This window comes from Gopherus evgoodei, chromosome 1 (genome assembly GCF_007399415.2).
Source record: "Gopherus evgoodei ecotype Sinaloan lineage chromosome 1, rGopEvg1_v1.p, whole genome shotgun sequence".
Lineage (NCBI taxonomy): Eukaryota > Metazoa > Chordata > Testudines > Testudinidae > Gopherus > Gopherus evgoodei.
Genome location: NC_044322.1, coordinates 144,146,465 through 144,162,361, shown reverse-complemented (window position 1 = coordinate 144,162,361; position 15,897 = coordinate 144,146,465). Strand labels below are relative to the sequence as shown.

Sequence of the window (15,897 nt, the reverse complement as noted above, 5' to 3'; positions counted from 1 at the left end):
GTCACGGGTGGTTCTGGGTACAGCCTCACCCCTTCCCTCCCTGAAAGCAGCAGACAACCGTTTTGTGCCTTTTTTCCTGGGTGAACTGAGCAGATGCCATAGCACAGCAAGCATGGTCCCTGCTCAGATCAATACCGCAATCGTGGATGTTGTAAACACCTCGCGCATTCTCATGCAGTCTATGCTGAACCGGGACCTGCAAAGCCAGGCGAGGACGAGGAGGCGGCTACAGCAGTGCAGCGACAAGAGTGATGAGGACATGGACACAGAATTCTCTCAAACTGCGGGCCCCTGTGCTTTGGAGATCCTGCTGGTAATGGGGCAGGTTCTAGCTATTGAACGCCAATTTTGGGCCCGGGAAACAAGCACAGACTGGTGGGACCGCATAGTTTTGCGGGTGTGGGACGATTCGCAGTGGTTGCGAAACTTTCACATGCGTAAGGGCACTTTCATGGAACTTTGTGACTTGCTTTCCCCTGCCCTGAAACGCCATAATACCAAGATGAGAGCAGCCCTCACAGTGGAGAAGCGAGTGGCAATAGCCCTCTGGAAGCTTGCAACGCCAGACAGCTACCGGTCAGTCAGGAATCAATTTGGAGTGGGAAAATCTACTGTGGGGGCTGCTGTGATGCAAGTAGCCAAAGCAATCATTAAGCTGCTGCTACGAAAGGTTGTGACTCTGGGAAATGTGCAGGTCATAGTGGCTGGCTTTGCTGCAATGGGATTCCCTAACTGTGGGGGGGGGGGCAGTAGATGGAACCCATATCCCTATCTTGGCACCGGAGCACCAGGGCACCCAGTATGTAAACCGCAAGGGGTACTTTTCAATGGTGCTGCGAGCACTGGTGGATCACAAGGGACATTTCACCAACATCCACGTGGGATGGCCAAGAAGGGTTCATGACGCTTGCGTCTTCAGGGGCACTACTCTGTTTAAACGGCTGCAGCAAGGGAATTACTTCCCAGACCAGAAAATAATCATTGGGGATGTTGAAATGCCTGTAGTTATCCTGGGGGACCCAGCCTACCCCTTGATGCCATGGCTCATGAAGCCATGGCTCATGAAGCCATACACAGGCAGCCTGGACAGTAGTCAGGAGCTGTTCAACTACAGGCTGAGCAAGTGCAGGATGGTGGTACAGTGTGCATTTGGCCGTTTAAAGGCACGCTGGCGCACATTACTGACTTGCTCAGACCTCAGCCAAACCAATGTCCCCTTTGTTGTTGCTGCTTGCTGTGTGCACCGCAATCTCTGTGAGAGTAAGGGGGAGACCTTTATGGCGGGGTGGGAGGCTGAGGCAAATCACCTGGCTGCTGATTACGCGCAGCCAGACATCAGGGCGATTAAAAGAGCACACCAGGAAGCGGTGCGCATCAGAGAAGCTTTGAAAATGAGTTTCATCACGGGCCAGGGTATGGTGTAACTGTTGTTTGTTTCCCCTTGATGAACACCCCTCCTTTGATTGACTCATTCCCTGTAAGAAACCCACCCTCCCCCTTCGATTACAGCTTGCTTAAGGAAATAAAGTCACTATCGTTTAAAAATCATGTATTCTTTATTAAAAAGTCATTATAAAAAGAGGGAGAGAAATGACAAGGTATCCCGAGTGTGGTTTGGGAGGAGGATAGGAGGGAAGGAAAAGGCTACTACAGACATTTCAATGTAATGACAGCCTTTTGGTTGGGCTATCCACGGGGGTGGAGTGGGTGGGTGCACGAAGCCTTCCCCCACGCGTTCTTACACGTCTGGGTGAGGAAGACATGGAACATGGTGAGTGGTGAGGGTGGTTACACAGGGGCTGCAGTGGCACTCTGTGACCCCGCTGCTCTTCCTGAAGCTCCACGAGACGTCAGAGGATATGTTTGATCACGCGGCAACCCCAGCGTTGCATCCCGCCACCTCTGATCTTCCTGCCACCACCTCTCATCTCGAGCGTCTCTCCTATCCTCACGTCGGTCCCTCCTGTCCTCACATTCACTGGCATCTTTCCTGTAATTTGATACCATGTCCTTCCACTCATTCAGATGAGCTCTTTCATTGCGGGTCACTTCCATGATTTCCAAGAACATTTCGTCTCACATCTTCTTTTTCCTCTGCCTTATCTGAGATAGCCTTCTGGATGGAGTAGGGAGACTTGAAAAATGTGCAGCTGCATGAGGGAGGGAAAAAAGGGAGAGAAGTATTTAAAAAGATACATTTTACAGATCAATGGTTATACTCTTTCACAGTGAACAACACTACTCACTTTACATAGCACATGTGATTTCACTACAAGGTCGCATGGCTGGTATCATGGCTGGTATCATGGAAGATCACTGCTAATCACCCCCCCACCGCGTGGCTGGTAGCAGGGAAGATCTCTGATAACCAAACGCGAAAAAGCTCAGCGTTATTCCCCTCGCCCCCGCTTGGCTATGTGCAAGGAAGGATTTCTTTTAAGCAACAGGCGAACAGCCCAGTAGGAATGGCCATCTCTGTCCCCTTACTTAAATTCCTGAATTTCAACCAGGTTACCATGAACAATATCACTCTCCTGAGAATAACAGTGCGATAAAGAACAGATGTTTCTTGAATGCCAGCAATCACCGGGACCATACACAGCTATGCTTTGTCATGCAATGATACCCGATTACTTGCTACATGCATGACATGGTAAAGTATCCTACCATGGTGGATGGAATAAGGCTGCCTTGCCCAGAAACCTTCTGCAAAGGCTTTTGGAGTACCTCCAGGAGCGCTTCATGGAGATGTCCCTGGAGGATTTCCGCTCCATCCCCAGACATGTTAACAAACTTTTCCAATAACTGTACTGGCTGCGAATGCATCCCAAGTCCTCAGGGCAAATCAATCATTAAAATATGCTTGCTTTTAAACCATGTTTTATATTTACAAAGGTGCACTCACCAGAGGTTGCTTCCATGGCTTCACTGACTGGGCTAGTGGCTTGGGAGGGCTGGGAGGGAAATTCTGTCTGGGTGAGAAAAAGCTCCTGGCTGTTGGGACTAACGGAGTGCTGTGTGCTCTCTGCAAGCTCGTCCTCCTCTTCCTCCTCCTCATCTTCCCCGTCCACAGATCCTCAGCCATGGCTGAGATTACCACTCCCACATCGGAATCCAGGGACGGGGGTGGGGTAGTGGTGGCGGACCCCCCTAGAATTGCATGCAGCTCACCATAGAAGTGGCATGTTTTCGGCCCTGCCTCGGACCTTCCATTTGCTTCTTTGGTTTTTTGGTAGGCTTGTCTGAGCTCCTTAACTTTCACTCTGCACTGCACTGAGTCCCTGGTGTGGCCTTTCTCCATCATAGCCTTGGAAATTTTTTCAAATATTTTTTCATTTCTTCTTTTGGAACGTAGTTCTATTAGCACAGAATCCTCTCCCCATATAGCGATCAGATCCAGTACCTCCCGTGCGGTCCATGCTGGAGCTCTTTTTCGATTCTCAGGAGACTGCATTGTTACCTGTGCTAATCAGAGCTCCATGCTGGCCAAACAGGAAATGAAATTTAAAAGTTCGTGGGGCTTTTCCTGTATACCTGGCCAGTGAATCCGAGTTGAGATTGCTGTCCAGAGTGGTCACAATGGTGCACTGTGGGATACTGCCCGAAGGCCAATACCATCGATTTGCGGCCACGTAATACCGATTTTAGCACTACTTCTCTCGTTAGCGAGGAGTACAGAAACCGATTTAAAGAGCCCTTTATATCAATATAAAGGGCCTCATGTGGACGGGTACAGCGTTAAATCGGTTTAACACTGCTAAAATAGGTTTAAACGCATAGTGTAGACCAGGCCTCACTTATACCACTGTAAATCAGTTGTAATTCCATCAAAATCAATATACTAACACTGGTCTAAAAGAAAAATAATGGTACTGGTTCTCTTCTCACTTTTTCCATTTAAAGAGTATCACTGTTATCAGACTGATCTTTTAAAGATTTCTACCATCCTTGTGTAACCCTGACAATACATATTATAGGAACTAATCCATACAACTTCAATAACTTCTCTGAAGCTTCACAATCATAGGACTTAGTTTTCCACTGCCTTGTAATTTGTAGTCATTTACATCGGTTCAAGGTGGATGTAAAACGCCACCAAATAAGATTTCTGCACTCCCACGGAAGTGCTTAAGGTACCCTTTACACTTATTTTGAGCTGATATAAATGGCTGCACAAGGTGTAAGCACTTGAGAATTAGGTCTTTAAATTTTAGTCGTGCAGTTATAGTCACTATCTATATTTTAGATCATGTCAATCTTTTTTCCCCAAAAGAAGTTTTTTTTTCCATTACCAAAACCTCTGAGAAAATATTTGAAAACATTTCTTACTTGCATATAATCTTTCACTGTAGCAACATCTATTTCGTCTATTATTTTGTGGTTTTGGTACTGAAGTTCATCCCATATCATTTGATCATAATATTTTCGATGTCCCATCAACTTGCAAGCATCAACTGCTGCCTATAAAAACAGGAAATATGCTGTAGCTAAAAAACCAAAAACACACACACAAAATTCCTACAGTCCTCATATTTCAACTCAGGGAAAAGTCTTAATCCTCCTGAAATCCCAGTGCTCAACAAAAAATTAAAATAAACAAGGAATTCTAATTAGTACACAGAAAGCTCAGCACGATTGGAGATGGATTGTCCACTCACTGTATTATTAATATTATTTATACAATTGTCGCACCTAGAAACTCTAGTCATGGACCAAGAATGCCATTGTGCTAGGTGCTGTACAAATAGAAGAGAGAGTCCCTGTCCCAGCCAGCTTACAATTTAAGTATAAGACAAGAGACAACAAATGGATACAGACAGTCAGAGGAATACAAGTAAACAATGAGAAAATAGTGGTCAGCATAATGGTGAAACAATTTCAGTTACAAATTTGAAAATAATGCTTAGTGATGACACAGCTGCTTCCCTCAGATGTACCAGGTAACTAATATAGGATTTACATTTTAGATGGAAAATTAAAAGTTACTCAGCCTCTAATTAACTCTTATTTCATTCATATAAGCTTTCACAATGACAGTTACATTTGCCTCCCTCGTCCCTCATACAGCATTATTGCTGGAATGGGTAACAAGATCTGCAGTTGTTCTTCATCTTCTTCAGATGTTTACAGCTTTTTGAAACCTTCATCTCTGTGGCTGAAATTTGTCAAGTCTGATTTTTGCCTAAGCGTGGTGGTTGTTTAAGACTCTGTTTAGCACTGGTTCAGAAGGTTTTGCTCCACATCCTCAACTTGCATAACTTGTCATAGCCCTATTGAAGTCAGTGGAGCTATGACAAATCAGCTAAGGATCTGTCCCTTTGAATATTAAAAAAAAAACCACTTTGCCAATATAAAAAAAAATGGATTCTTCTAAATGTTGCAAACTTTTTCAAACAGCTTTAACACATTAGTAGTTTGGAGTAGACATTGGAACTTTAACATCCCTCTGATACAGAAATGTCTGTATTTCAGTGGTGAATATCTATAATTATAATTGATATCTTTGTATTAAAAATGTTGTAAGAAAGGTAAAGTTGTTATATATTCAAATAATTGTTTTGGCCATACCCAATTTTTCTGTTGTAAGAGTGCTGAGGAACTGTCTCCACAGCAGCCACCAACATGATGGAATTAAGAATAATTTTTAAAAAATTACAGATGAAAGCTACATGCAAACACCAAAAAAATTCTTTCTTGCAAAGCTGCCACCCTCCTTCATTTCACAAAATGGAAATTATATTGATTCATGAGTGACTGAATTAGTCAATAACACTATATTGACACAGCAACTTTTTCCTTACTTGGGTGGAATAAACCTAAAACATGGGCCTCTTTGCTTAAAATATAAAGATGTTCTCACTCATGTTAAATATAAGCTAAATTGAATAGGTTAGAAGATCAGTGGGTACTGACTACTTGCATTTCTCACTTATCATGCTGTGCTATACATATTATATTGAGACATAACACCAAATGATGCAATGACAGAACTTCTGTAAAATATACTACTGTATCTGAATGTTAATTTCTGCAATATTTCACTATTTGGATTTTTAGGTTAGTGCTTACAGACCAATTTAGGCAGTTTATGGGACTCTTCTTTACTCCATTTTTGAAACACCAGTATGGTCCTTTTCTGTTCTTAAAACCCTTTTCTCTAGTTTAGTACCAACCATGTGTTTCTTCTAACTGGAAAGCTAGGTGAGCAGCCTGCTCTCAGACCAAAGGTGATCCAAGATTCTGGCAGTTGATTTTCACAAAGTAGACAATCCCAGATCTACAAAGCGAGTTAAGTACCCAAGTCCCAGATCCACAACTCCCCTGCTCTACTGCCACCTAACCATGTAAGTGCCTAAACTCACTCGGCACCTAAATTTTCACTGCAAGAGTGCCTATATACCTTTGTTTCTGCCTCTGGGCATGTGCACTGGTGTCTCACGCAGATGTCCAATACCTATCTATAAGCCCCAGCATGATCCTCAAACCAGGTGAAGACAGGCATTCTCCCACATTTTGCTTGTAGGGTCTGATCCAGTAGGTGTGTTCAAGAGCATGCCTAATTCCACACAAAACACTTGGGAGGGGAGAGAGAGGAGGCAGCAGCCTCCCTTATAATCATTAGTTATAACCAGTGGTTAGGGTACTCACCTGGGATGTGGGAGACCTGATGAGAAGAGGTTCCGACCTCTCAGATGACTGCCTAACCACTGGACCACAGAGTCATCCTCACACTATTTTTCTGGCCCAATGCATACTTAATACCAAGTGGAATGGCTTTAACAAGAGAGATTGAGACAGACCCACATAAGAATTTCCCATACTACAGTGATAAGGGTATTGATGTGAAAGGTCAGAAATCCCTGTTTACATTGTTTTCTCCAGTGTGCACTACTTCACATTTATTAACATTGAATTCCTTTTGCCATTCTGTTAGACAGCTCAACCAGCTTCAGCAGACTTGTCAAATCTCCCTCAAGGATTTGTCATGCACTACATACTTTCCAAAGGGTTGGCAGATACATGGCAAATCTGTACCATTCTCATTGTCTGCATTCTTTTACTAGCTGCCTTGTTGACTTTCGAGGAAACAGAAGAAAGTGGTGAGAGAATAGGTGAAGATTATTGAAGCATTCTTCAAATTGAGTCTCCTACAAGCAAAGGGTCTAATACACAAAGTAAAAAATGTTTGATGTACCTATTACGTATTTAAAACCTCCTTTCTTTAAGACAATACAGTCAATAAAGAATAGGCAGTTTTAAAGAAAGAAAATACTAGTATGTGCCTTCAGAAACCCAGCTTGAAACCCAACCTGCACCACACAATTGCTACAGCAGTGTTATTCTTTTGGTCCAAAATAATTTTTGCTTCTTGTATTACAGGAATAACATACACTAGAGTGTGGACTTGCTTGAAGAAGAAAAACACTGTATTATTATTAGTAGTATTACAGTAGCACCGGCATGGACCAGGAGCCCACAGTGCTAAGCCATTTTCAAACGCAGAACAAAGAGGCGATCCAGACCCTAAAGAGTTTATAATCTAAGTGCGCACAGCTTATTTTTATAGGTACTTATATACTACAGAGATGAGCATAGAATAGAAATCTATATAGAATAGAACTTATTGTTCAGTGCATCAGAAGTTGTGATTTTGTTTCTAAGTACATCATCACTGGAAGGATAACCTGTCAAAAGAACAAGGTTAATGGAATTCTGTTCAGAAAAGTTATAAAAACTAATTTTTTGACATAACTAATTTATAGGGCCTAAAAATATAGTTCTTCTTCGAGTGTTTGCTCATATCGATTCCAATTAGGTGTGTGCGCGCCACGTGCACACTCATCGGAAGATTTTTACCCTAGCAACACTCGGTGGGTCGGCCAGGCGCCACTGGATATATACCTCTACCGACCCAACGTCCCTTCAGTTCCTTCTTACCGCCCGTGTCGGTCGTTGGAACAGTGGAGCGTGGCTTAGCTGATCTCCACCTCCCTAGCTACTCGCAGTTCTTTTATTAATTCTTGTGTATATAGTTGTAAATTCTATAGTTTATGGTTAATTTTATTCATTCTTTGTTATACAAGGAATTAGTTGTTTATAGTTAGTGTATATAGTTGACAGGGGTTCAGGGATTAGCCCCTTCCCCGCACCCAGTACTGGGCCCCATGCCCGGTTCACCGGGCTTCAAACCGTGCTCAACCTGCCACAGGCCGATGCCAATGGGACATCCCCATGAATCTTGCCTTAAGTGCCTTGGGGAATCTCACCTCTCAGATAAGTGCCGGATCTGTAAGGCTTTTAAGCCCAGGACGAAGAAGGAGCGGGACTTTTGTCTGAAACAGCTCCTGATGGAGGCAGCTCTTACTCCTCTGCCCTCGGCACCGAGCGCTGGACAGTCCATATCAAGCAGAAGTGTCTCTTCGGCACCAGATCGAGCCGGTACCGCTAAGGCCCCTCGGCACCGACCGTCGCCGGCACTGTCGTCTGCTCGACACCGTTCCCCCTCTCCGCGGGTTAAGAAGCATAAGACTCCTGCGGCTTCCATGCCACCTGCACCGCAGTTCGAGCACCTGCCTATGTCGGACCGCCCGGCACCGATACCTGCTGTGGCACCGACAGCTTCGGCACCGTCGATTCTGGTCCCGCAAGGGCCGGTGAGTCCGGCGCCTGAAAGCTCCCTGGCGCATGCTGTGGTTGACCTCACAATTCCCTCCATGCTGGAGACCTTTTCTACAGCGAGGGAGCTGATCGCCCTGACGGAATCCGCGCTGCCTCAACCCCCGGCACCGCCGGTGAGGGTCATTCAATCGCTAGGCAAGCCTGCCCCACTGAGGCCACCCTCTGTCGGCACCGTTGAGAGGCACCGATCATGATCACGGTCCCACCGGCGCTCTCAGTTCCATCGTCAATTCCGGTCCCGACGCCGCTTTCCATCTCGGTACTGGTGGCACTCGCGGCACTGCTCAGCGTCCCATTCGCCGACCCACTACTCTCAGCACCGATCCAGCTCCCGGTACCGTTCCCGGCACCACGTCCCTCACAGTCACTCTAGACATCGAGCCTCCAGATCACGGTCGACCTCCTGGCACCGCTCCGGTCGCAGGTCCCGGTCTCATTCCCGGTATCAGTATGGCAACCGGTACCACTCTCTGGTGCCACACACGGAAAGGTCGTTTAGAGATCGAGACCCTTACCAGGGGTTTTCAGTGCCTCCTTGGCCATCTCGTCACACATCTGTGTCTTCTCACGCAGACAGTGCTTCCTATGCACAGGACCGTGACTCAGACACGGCCCGGCCGTGTCTTTCAGGAGACCCAGACCCAGGAACAGGGACCCCATCAGTGGTCATTCTGGACACCTTGGGCATACCATCAAGCCCAAGGTGCGCCTCCAATGCCATCTTGCTCCGCACCATCGGAACACCGGGTGCCGGAGGCAATGGTCAGCCGCCCCCCTCCCACGGGTACAGAGGAGGCTCTCATTCAGCCGGCAGTGTCTCAAATTCCACCCGAGACTGACGTTGCTCAAGAACAGGAGCCCACGCAGTTCCCTCTTGTCCCTGGCCTTTCCTCTTCCTCCTCTCCAGATGAAGCGGTGGCAAGGACATCCTCCTCAGGCCCTACTCAAATGGACCTTCAGGCACATCAGGACCTCCTGAGGCGGGTGGCCCTGAATATGAATCTTCAGGTGGAGGAGGTCCCGGAGATAGAGGACCCAGTGGTGGATATCCTGTCAGCTGACACCCCCACAAGAGTGGCCTTGCCGTTTATCCGTACGATACAAGCAAATGCCGATATCATCTGGCAATCTTCAGCATCTATTACGCCCACGGCCAGGGGGGTTGAGCAGAAGTACATGGTACCCTCTAAGGGGTATGAGTACCTGTACGTGCACCCTCCTCCCTGCTCCCTTGTCGTGCAATCAGTCAATGAAAGGGAACGCCATGGCCAGCAAGCTCGTGCTCCAAAATCAAAGGAGGCTAGGCGCAAGGACTTATTGGGCCGCAAGGTATACTCTACTGGGGGCCTCCAACTCAGGGTGGTAAACCAGCAAGTCCTGCTCAGCCGGTACAATTATAACACCTGGACAGCAGTGGAGAAATTCAAGGAGTTCATTCCCCAAGACTCCCGCCCAGAGTTTGCTGCCCTTTCGGAGGAAGGGAAGAAGGTGGCGAGAACTTCTCTCCAGGCCTCCCTAGGCGCGGATGACCCCGCAGCCAGGACCCTGGCTTCAGGTGTCGCCATGAGGTGGATATCATGGCTTCAGGTCTCAGGCCTTCCACCCGAGTTACAAATCTCCATACAGGATCTGCCCTTTGATGGTCAAGGCCTATTCTCTGAAAAGGCTGATCCCAGGTTGCAGAACCTTAAGGACAACAGGGTCATCATGTGCTCCCTCGGGATGCACACCCCAGTGACTCAGCGCAGGTCCTTCCGTCTCCAGCCTCACCACCCTTATCCCCCGCCTAGACCGAGACAGGACTTCGGCAGAGGGCACGGCTGATGCAATCGTAGACGGCGGTCTGGACCTCAAGGGGGCCAGAATCAAGGTCCTTCCGAACCACCTATGGCGCCAAAGCCAAACTTTTGAAGGTGCGCCCGAGGACAGCGTACCAGTTCCTTTCCAGGATCCTTTACCTCCCTTTTCCAACCGCCTCTCCTTTTTCCTCCCTGCGTGGTCCCAGCCAACTTCAGATCATTGGGTCCTACGCACGGTGGAACTTGGGTACCACCTCCAGTTTATTTCGCTCTCTCCCTTCCACCCCCTACCCTCGTCCCTCTTCAGGGACCCCTCTCATGAGCAATTCCTCTTACAAGAGGTGTGCACGCTCCTTACCATGGGAGCCATAGAGGAAGTACCAGAAGACGAAAGGGGGAAGGGGTTATACTCCCGTTATTTCCTAATCCCCAAGGCGAAGGGAGGTCTCAGACCTATCCTAGACTTGCGAGAACTCAACAAATCCATGATAAAGTTGAAGTTCCACATGGTATCCCTGGGGACCATCATCCCATCCTTGGATCCCGGAGACTGGTATGCTGCCCTCGACATGAAGGATGCGTATTTTCACATCGCCATTTATCCTCCACACAGGCGGGACCTCCAATCTGTAGCAACCGTCAGCATTTCCAGTTTACAGTCCTACCGTTTGGCCTCTCTACAGCACCAAGAGTATTCACAAAGTGCACGGCCACCTCCCTCCGCCGCCACCGGATACACATCTTTCCGTATCTTGATGATTGGCTCATCAGAGGGACCTCCGAGACACAAGTCACCCATCATGCAGGCATCGTCAAGGACCTATTCATACGTCTAGGCCTGATGATCAATACAGAGAAATCCACTCTGGTTCCCACAGAGGATAGACTTCATTGGAGCAACCCTGGACTCCAGTCTCGCCAGAGCCTGTTTACCAGCGACTCGGTTTCAGGTGATGGTAACAATTATCCAAAGCCTACAAAACTTCCCAATGACTTCGGCTCGCACTTGTCTCAGTCTTTTGGGTCACATGCCTGCATGCATGTTCGTGACCAAACACGCCAGGCTACACCTCCATCCCCTCCAATCTGGCTCAACTCGGTATACCACCTGGGCAGAGACGCCATAGACATGATAGTCATCATTCCCCCAAGCATCCTAGGCTCCCTTGACTGGTGGCTGACGCCCTCCTTGGTGTGTGCAGGGATGGCATTCCATCCACCCCAGCCTTCCATGGTCCTGACGACAGACGCCTCATCTCTCGGCTGGGGTGCCCACCTCGGACATCTTCGCACTCAAGGCCTTTGGTCATCTCAGGAGCTGGCCTTGCACATCAATGTCTGAGAGCTGAGAGCAGTCCGCCTTGCGTGCCAGGCGTTTCAACAGCACTTACAAGGTTGCTGTGTCTCAGTGTTCACAGACAACACAATGGCCATGTATTGCATAAACAAGCAGGGAGGGGCATGGTCCTCCCCCCTCCAGCTTTGGGACTTCTGTATAGCCCACTCGAAAGACCTGGTAGCGTCTTTTCTCCCAGGCGTTCAGAACACTCTGGTGGATTGACTCAGCAGATCCTTCCTGTCTCACGAGTGGTCAATGCATCCGGACATTATTCATTCCATTTTCCAGAAGTGGGGTTTTCCCCATATAGACCTCTTTGCTTCCCACGAGAACAGGAAATGCCAGATGTTCTGCTCCTTCCAAGGCCTCTCCCCGGCTCGATCTCGGACGCTTTCCTGATACCGTGGACAAGCCAACTGCTTTACGCCTTTCCACTGTTCCCGCTGGTTCACAGAGTCCTGATAAAGCTTCGCAGGGACAGAGCTCATTTGATCATGATCGCTCCAGCGTGGCCCAGGCAGCACGGGTACACCATGCTGCTCGACCTGTCGATAGCCAACCCAATTACCCTGCCTCTTTGCCCAAACCTCATAAGTTAGGACCACGGCAGACTTCACCACCCAGACCTGCAGTCCCTTCACCTCACAGCATGGCTGCTGCGTGGTTAAGCCAGTCCAAGTTACGTTGCTCTGCCTCAGTACAACAAGTACTCCTGGGTAGCAGGAAACCTTCCACTCGGTCAACGTATCTGGCCAAGTGGAAGCATTTCTCCTGCTGGTGTGAAACGCAGAATGTCACTCCCACCGAGGCCTAGATCCCCATCATCTTGGACTACCTCTGGTATCTCAAACAGCAGGGCCTAGCGATATCATCGAGGGTGCACTTGGTGGCCATCTCTACCTTCCACCCAGGGGAGAGTGGCCGCTCCATGTTCTCGCACCCTATGGTTTCTAGTTCCTAAAGGGCTTGGAGCGCCTATACCCCCAAGTACGACGCCCCGCCCCAACCTGGGACCTCAACCTGGTTCTAACCGGACTCATGTCTGCCCCATTTGAGCCGTTAGCAACCTGCTCGCTACTATACCTGTCCTGGAAGACAGCTTTCCTCGTAGCCATTACATCCGCCAGACGAGTCTCCGAGCTTCGGGTTCTCACAGTGGACCCACCGTATACTGTGTTTCACAAGGTGCAGTTGCGACCACACCCGGCGTTCCTTCCTAAAGTGGTTTCGGCCTTTCATGTAAACCAGGATATCTTCCTTCTGGTCTTCTTCCCAAAGCCACATTCATCACGACGGGATCAACAAGTGCACTCCCTAGACGTCTGTAGAGCGCTCGCATTTTATATCAAGCGCACAAAACCCTTTCGTAAAATGCCCCAACTCTTCATCGCGGTGACAGACAGAATGAAGGGCCTACCCGTCTCCTCCCAGAAGATCTCATCTTGGGTAACGGCGTGCATGCGTACTTGTTATGACTTGGCTCATGTTCCCTCGAGCCACCTCACCGCTCATTCTACCAGAGCTCAGGCTTCATCTGCCACCTTCCTGGCTCATGTACCCATCCAGGAGATATGTCGTGCAGCTACCTGGTCCTTGGTCCACACCTTTGTCTCTCATTATGCTCTGGTTCAACAGTCCAGAGATGATGCAGCATTTGGCTCAGCAGTTTTGCATTCTGCAACATCTCACTCCGACCTCACCACCTAGGTAGGGCTTGGGAATCACCTAACTGGAATCGATATGAGCAAGCACTTGAAGAAGAAAAGATGGTTACTCACCTTTGTAACTGTTGTTCTTCGAGATGTGTTGCTCATATCCATTCCAAACCCGCCCTCCTTCCCCTCTGTCGGAGTAGCCTGCAAGAAGGAACTAAAGGGCCGTTGGGTTGGCAGGGGTATATATCCAGCGCCATAGCAGTGCCACTCCAGGGGGTGCCCAGCTGACCCACCGAGTGTTGCTAGGGTAAAAATCTTCCGATGAGCGTGCACGCAGCGCGTGCACACCTAATCGGAATGGATATGAGCAACACATCTCGAAGAACAACAGTTACAAAGGTGAGTAACCGTCTTTTTTAAATGTCTATTTAAATAAAGGCAGAACCCAGTGACAAAAGAATTGCAAAAGACAGCTATATGGAACAGTGGCTATAGTGACTAAATTTCCTAGAAATAAATTAATCCAGATAGAGAATATGGGCATAGATATACAAAGAGTTTTTATGTACAATGCTGAAAGAATCATTGTTTCTTTGCTAACAAAAGTAATGTTGTTTAATGAATGAAGCGGTTGCTTGTTAGAATTGGAGATATGTGTGACTGAGGATAAAGATGTATAGGAGTTTACAAAATAAAATTCAGAGCCAAGGTGTAGATGAAGTGAAGAGAAAATGATCACATAAACATCTAGTAAGTCACCTCACTTGCGGGACTTATTGTTCTTTTTCCACTTATGTACTTGCTGCCTTGACCTCCAGTATTGCGAAAAATCTTAAACACAATGAAAGGTGGAAACTCATGACCAGCAAATCTAAAGAAACAAGGAACAAAGTTAACTATCTGGCAATATAAAGAGCAGATTCCTTATTGAAAAGATAGGAAATCTGGAGTTGTAGTAAACATTTAAAAAAAAACAACCCAACCCTACACTTTAGACAGTATGGAAATACCAAATCATGGTATCTTAACTATTTTTGTATCTGAATCCTGCAGCTGCCCAAATTCATGAGACAATCTAATGCATGAACATGGATGGTCACATATGTATTTTATGAAGAGAGCATGACCCCAGTGTGTTTTTGTAAAGTGTACTTCAGCTGCGTTCAGTTCTTTATATACATTTAAAACAGACTGAGGCCTTGGCTACACTGGCGCTTTACAGCGCTGCAACTTTCTTGCTTGGGTGTGAAAAAACACACCCCTGAGCGCAGCAAGTTACAGCGCTGCAAAGCGCCAGTGTAAACACTGCCCCAGCGCTGGGAGCGCGGCTCCCAGCGCTGTAAACTAATCCCCATGGGGAAGTGGAGTACGTGCAGCGCTGGGAGAGCTCTCTCCCAGTGCTGGCGCCGTGACCACACTCGCACTTCAAAGCGCTGCCGTGGGAGTGCTCCCGCGGCAGCGCTTTGGAGTTTCAAGTGTAGCCAAGCCCTAAGATGTTAAAAAAACAAAAAAAAAAACAAACAAAAAAATCATCCCTGGAATCCCTTCCAAACTAATAACAGGGCCGGGAATTAGGGGTTTGGCGTGGAGGGGGCTCTGGGCTGGAGCCGAGGGGTTTGGAGTGTGGGAGGGGGTTCCGGGCTGGGGCAGAACGTTGGGATGCATGAGGGGGTGAGGGCTCTGGCTGGGGGTGCAGTTCTGGAGTAGGGCCAGGGATGAAGAGTTTGGGGGGCAGAAGGGGCTCTGGGCTGGGGCTGAGGGGTTCAGAGTGTGGGAGAGGGCTCAGGGCTAGGACAGGAGATATGGGTGTGGGAGGGAGTTCCGGGTGCGGGCTCTGGGTGGTGCTGACCTCAGGTGCTCCCACGAAGCGGCAGCTCCAATGGGAGCTGTGAAAACAGAGCTTGGGGCAGTGCCTGCCGGTGGGGGCAGCATGTAGAGCCCCCTGAACACCCCTCTGCCTAGGAACTGGAGGGACATGCCAGCTGCTTCCCAGGAGCCAAGCAGAGCTGGGCACAGAATCTGCCTGCCCTGCTGCTGGCCTGCAGCTAACTGGACTTTTAGCAGCCTGGTCAGCTGTGCTGACCGGAGCCGCCAGGGTCCCTTTTCAACTAGGCATTCCGGTCGAAAACTGGATGCCTGGCAACCTTAGTCAGCTCACCTACATGTTGTAAATTGCAGGATTGGAATCTTAATTCCTGCCAATATGGAATAATAAAATTGAAATGCTGACACAGATTAAAAATTATTAAACGCTATAATTTATTTAAAACATCTTATTTAAACGTAGAAACAAGTCTGGAAATTCATGGCTATTTTTATTTAGCATTTAATTTATTTTTTAAAAGACAAACTCAAATCAAATGCATTTGTTTGATTGATCACGCAATGAACAACCAATATGAGATTCAGATTTTGTATGCAGAGC

At 47.9% G+C, this 15,897-nt stretch overlaps 1 protein-coding gene across 4 annotated transcripts in view; it reads right to left on the bottom strand.

Moving 5' to 3' along the window:
- Nucleotides 1-15,897, bottom strand: part of C1HXorf58 (chromosome 1 CXorf58 homolog) — a 35,000-nt gene that overhangs the window by 15,263 nt on the left and 3,840 nt on the right. For 3 of the 4 annotated variants that reach the window (XM_030574971.1, XM_030575002.1, XM_030574994.1), the window contains 2 exons: nt 14,232-14,343; nt 4,330-4,461 (listed from right to left, as the gene is read on the bottom strand). In XM_030574971.1, coding sequence (XP_030430831.1) covers nt 4,330-4,461; nt 14,232-14,343 — 244 coding nt within the window. The remainder of the gene's footprint in view (nt 1-4,329; nt 4,462-14,231; nt 14,344-15,897) is intronic. The other variant, XM_030574983.1, reaches the window with a different exon arrangement.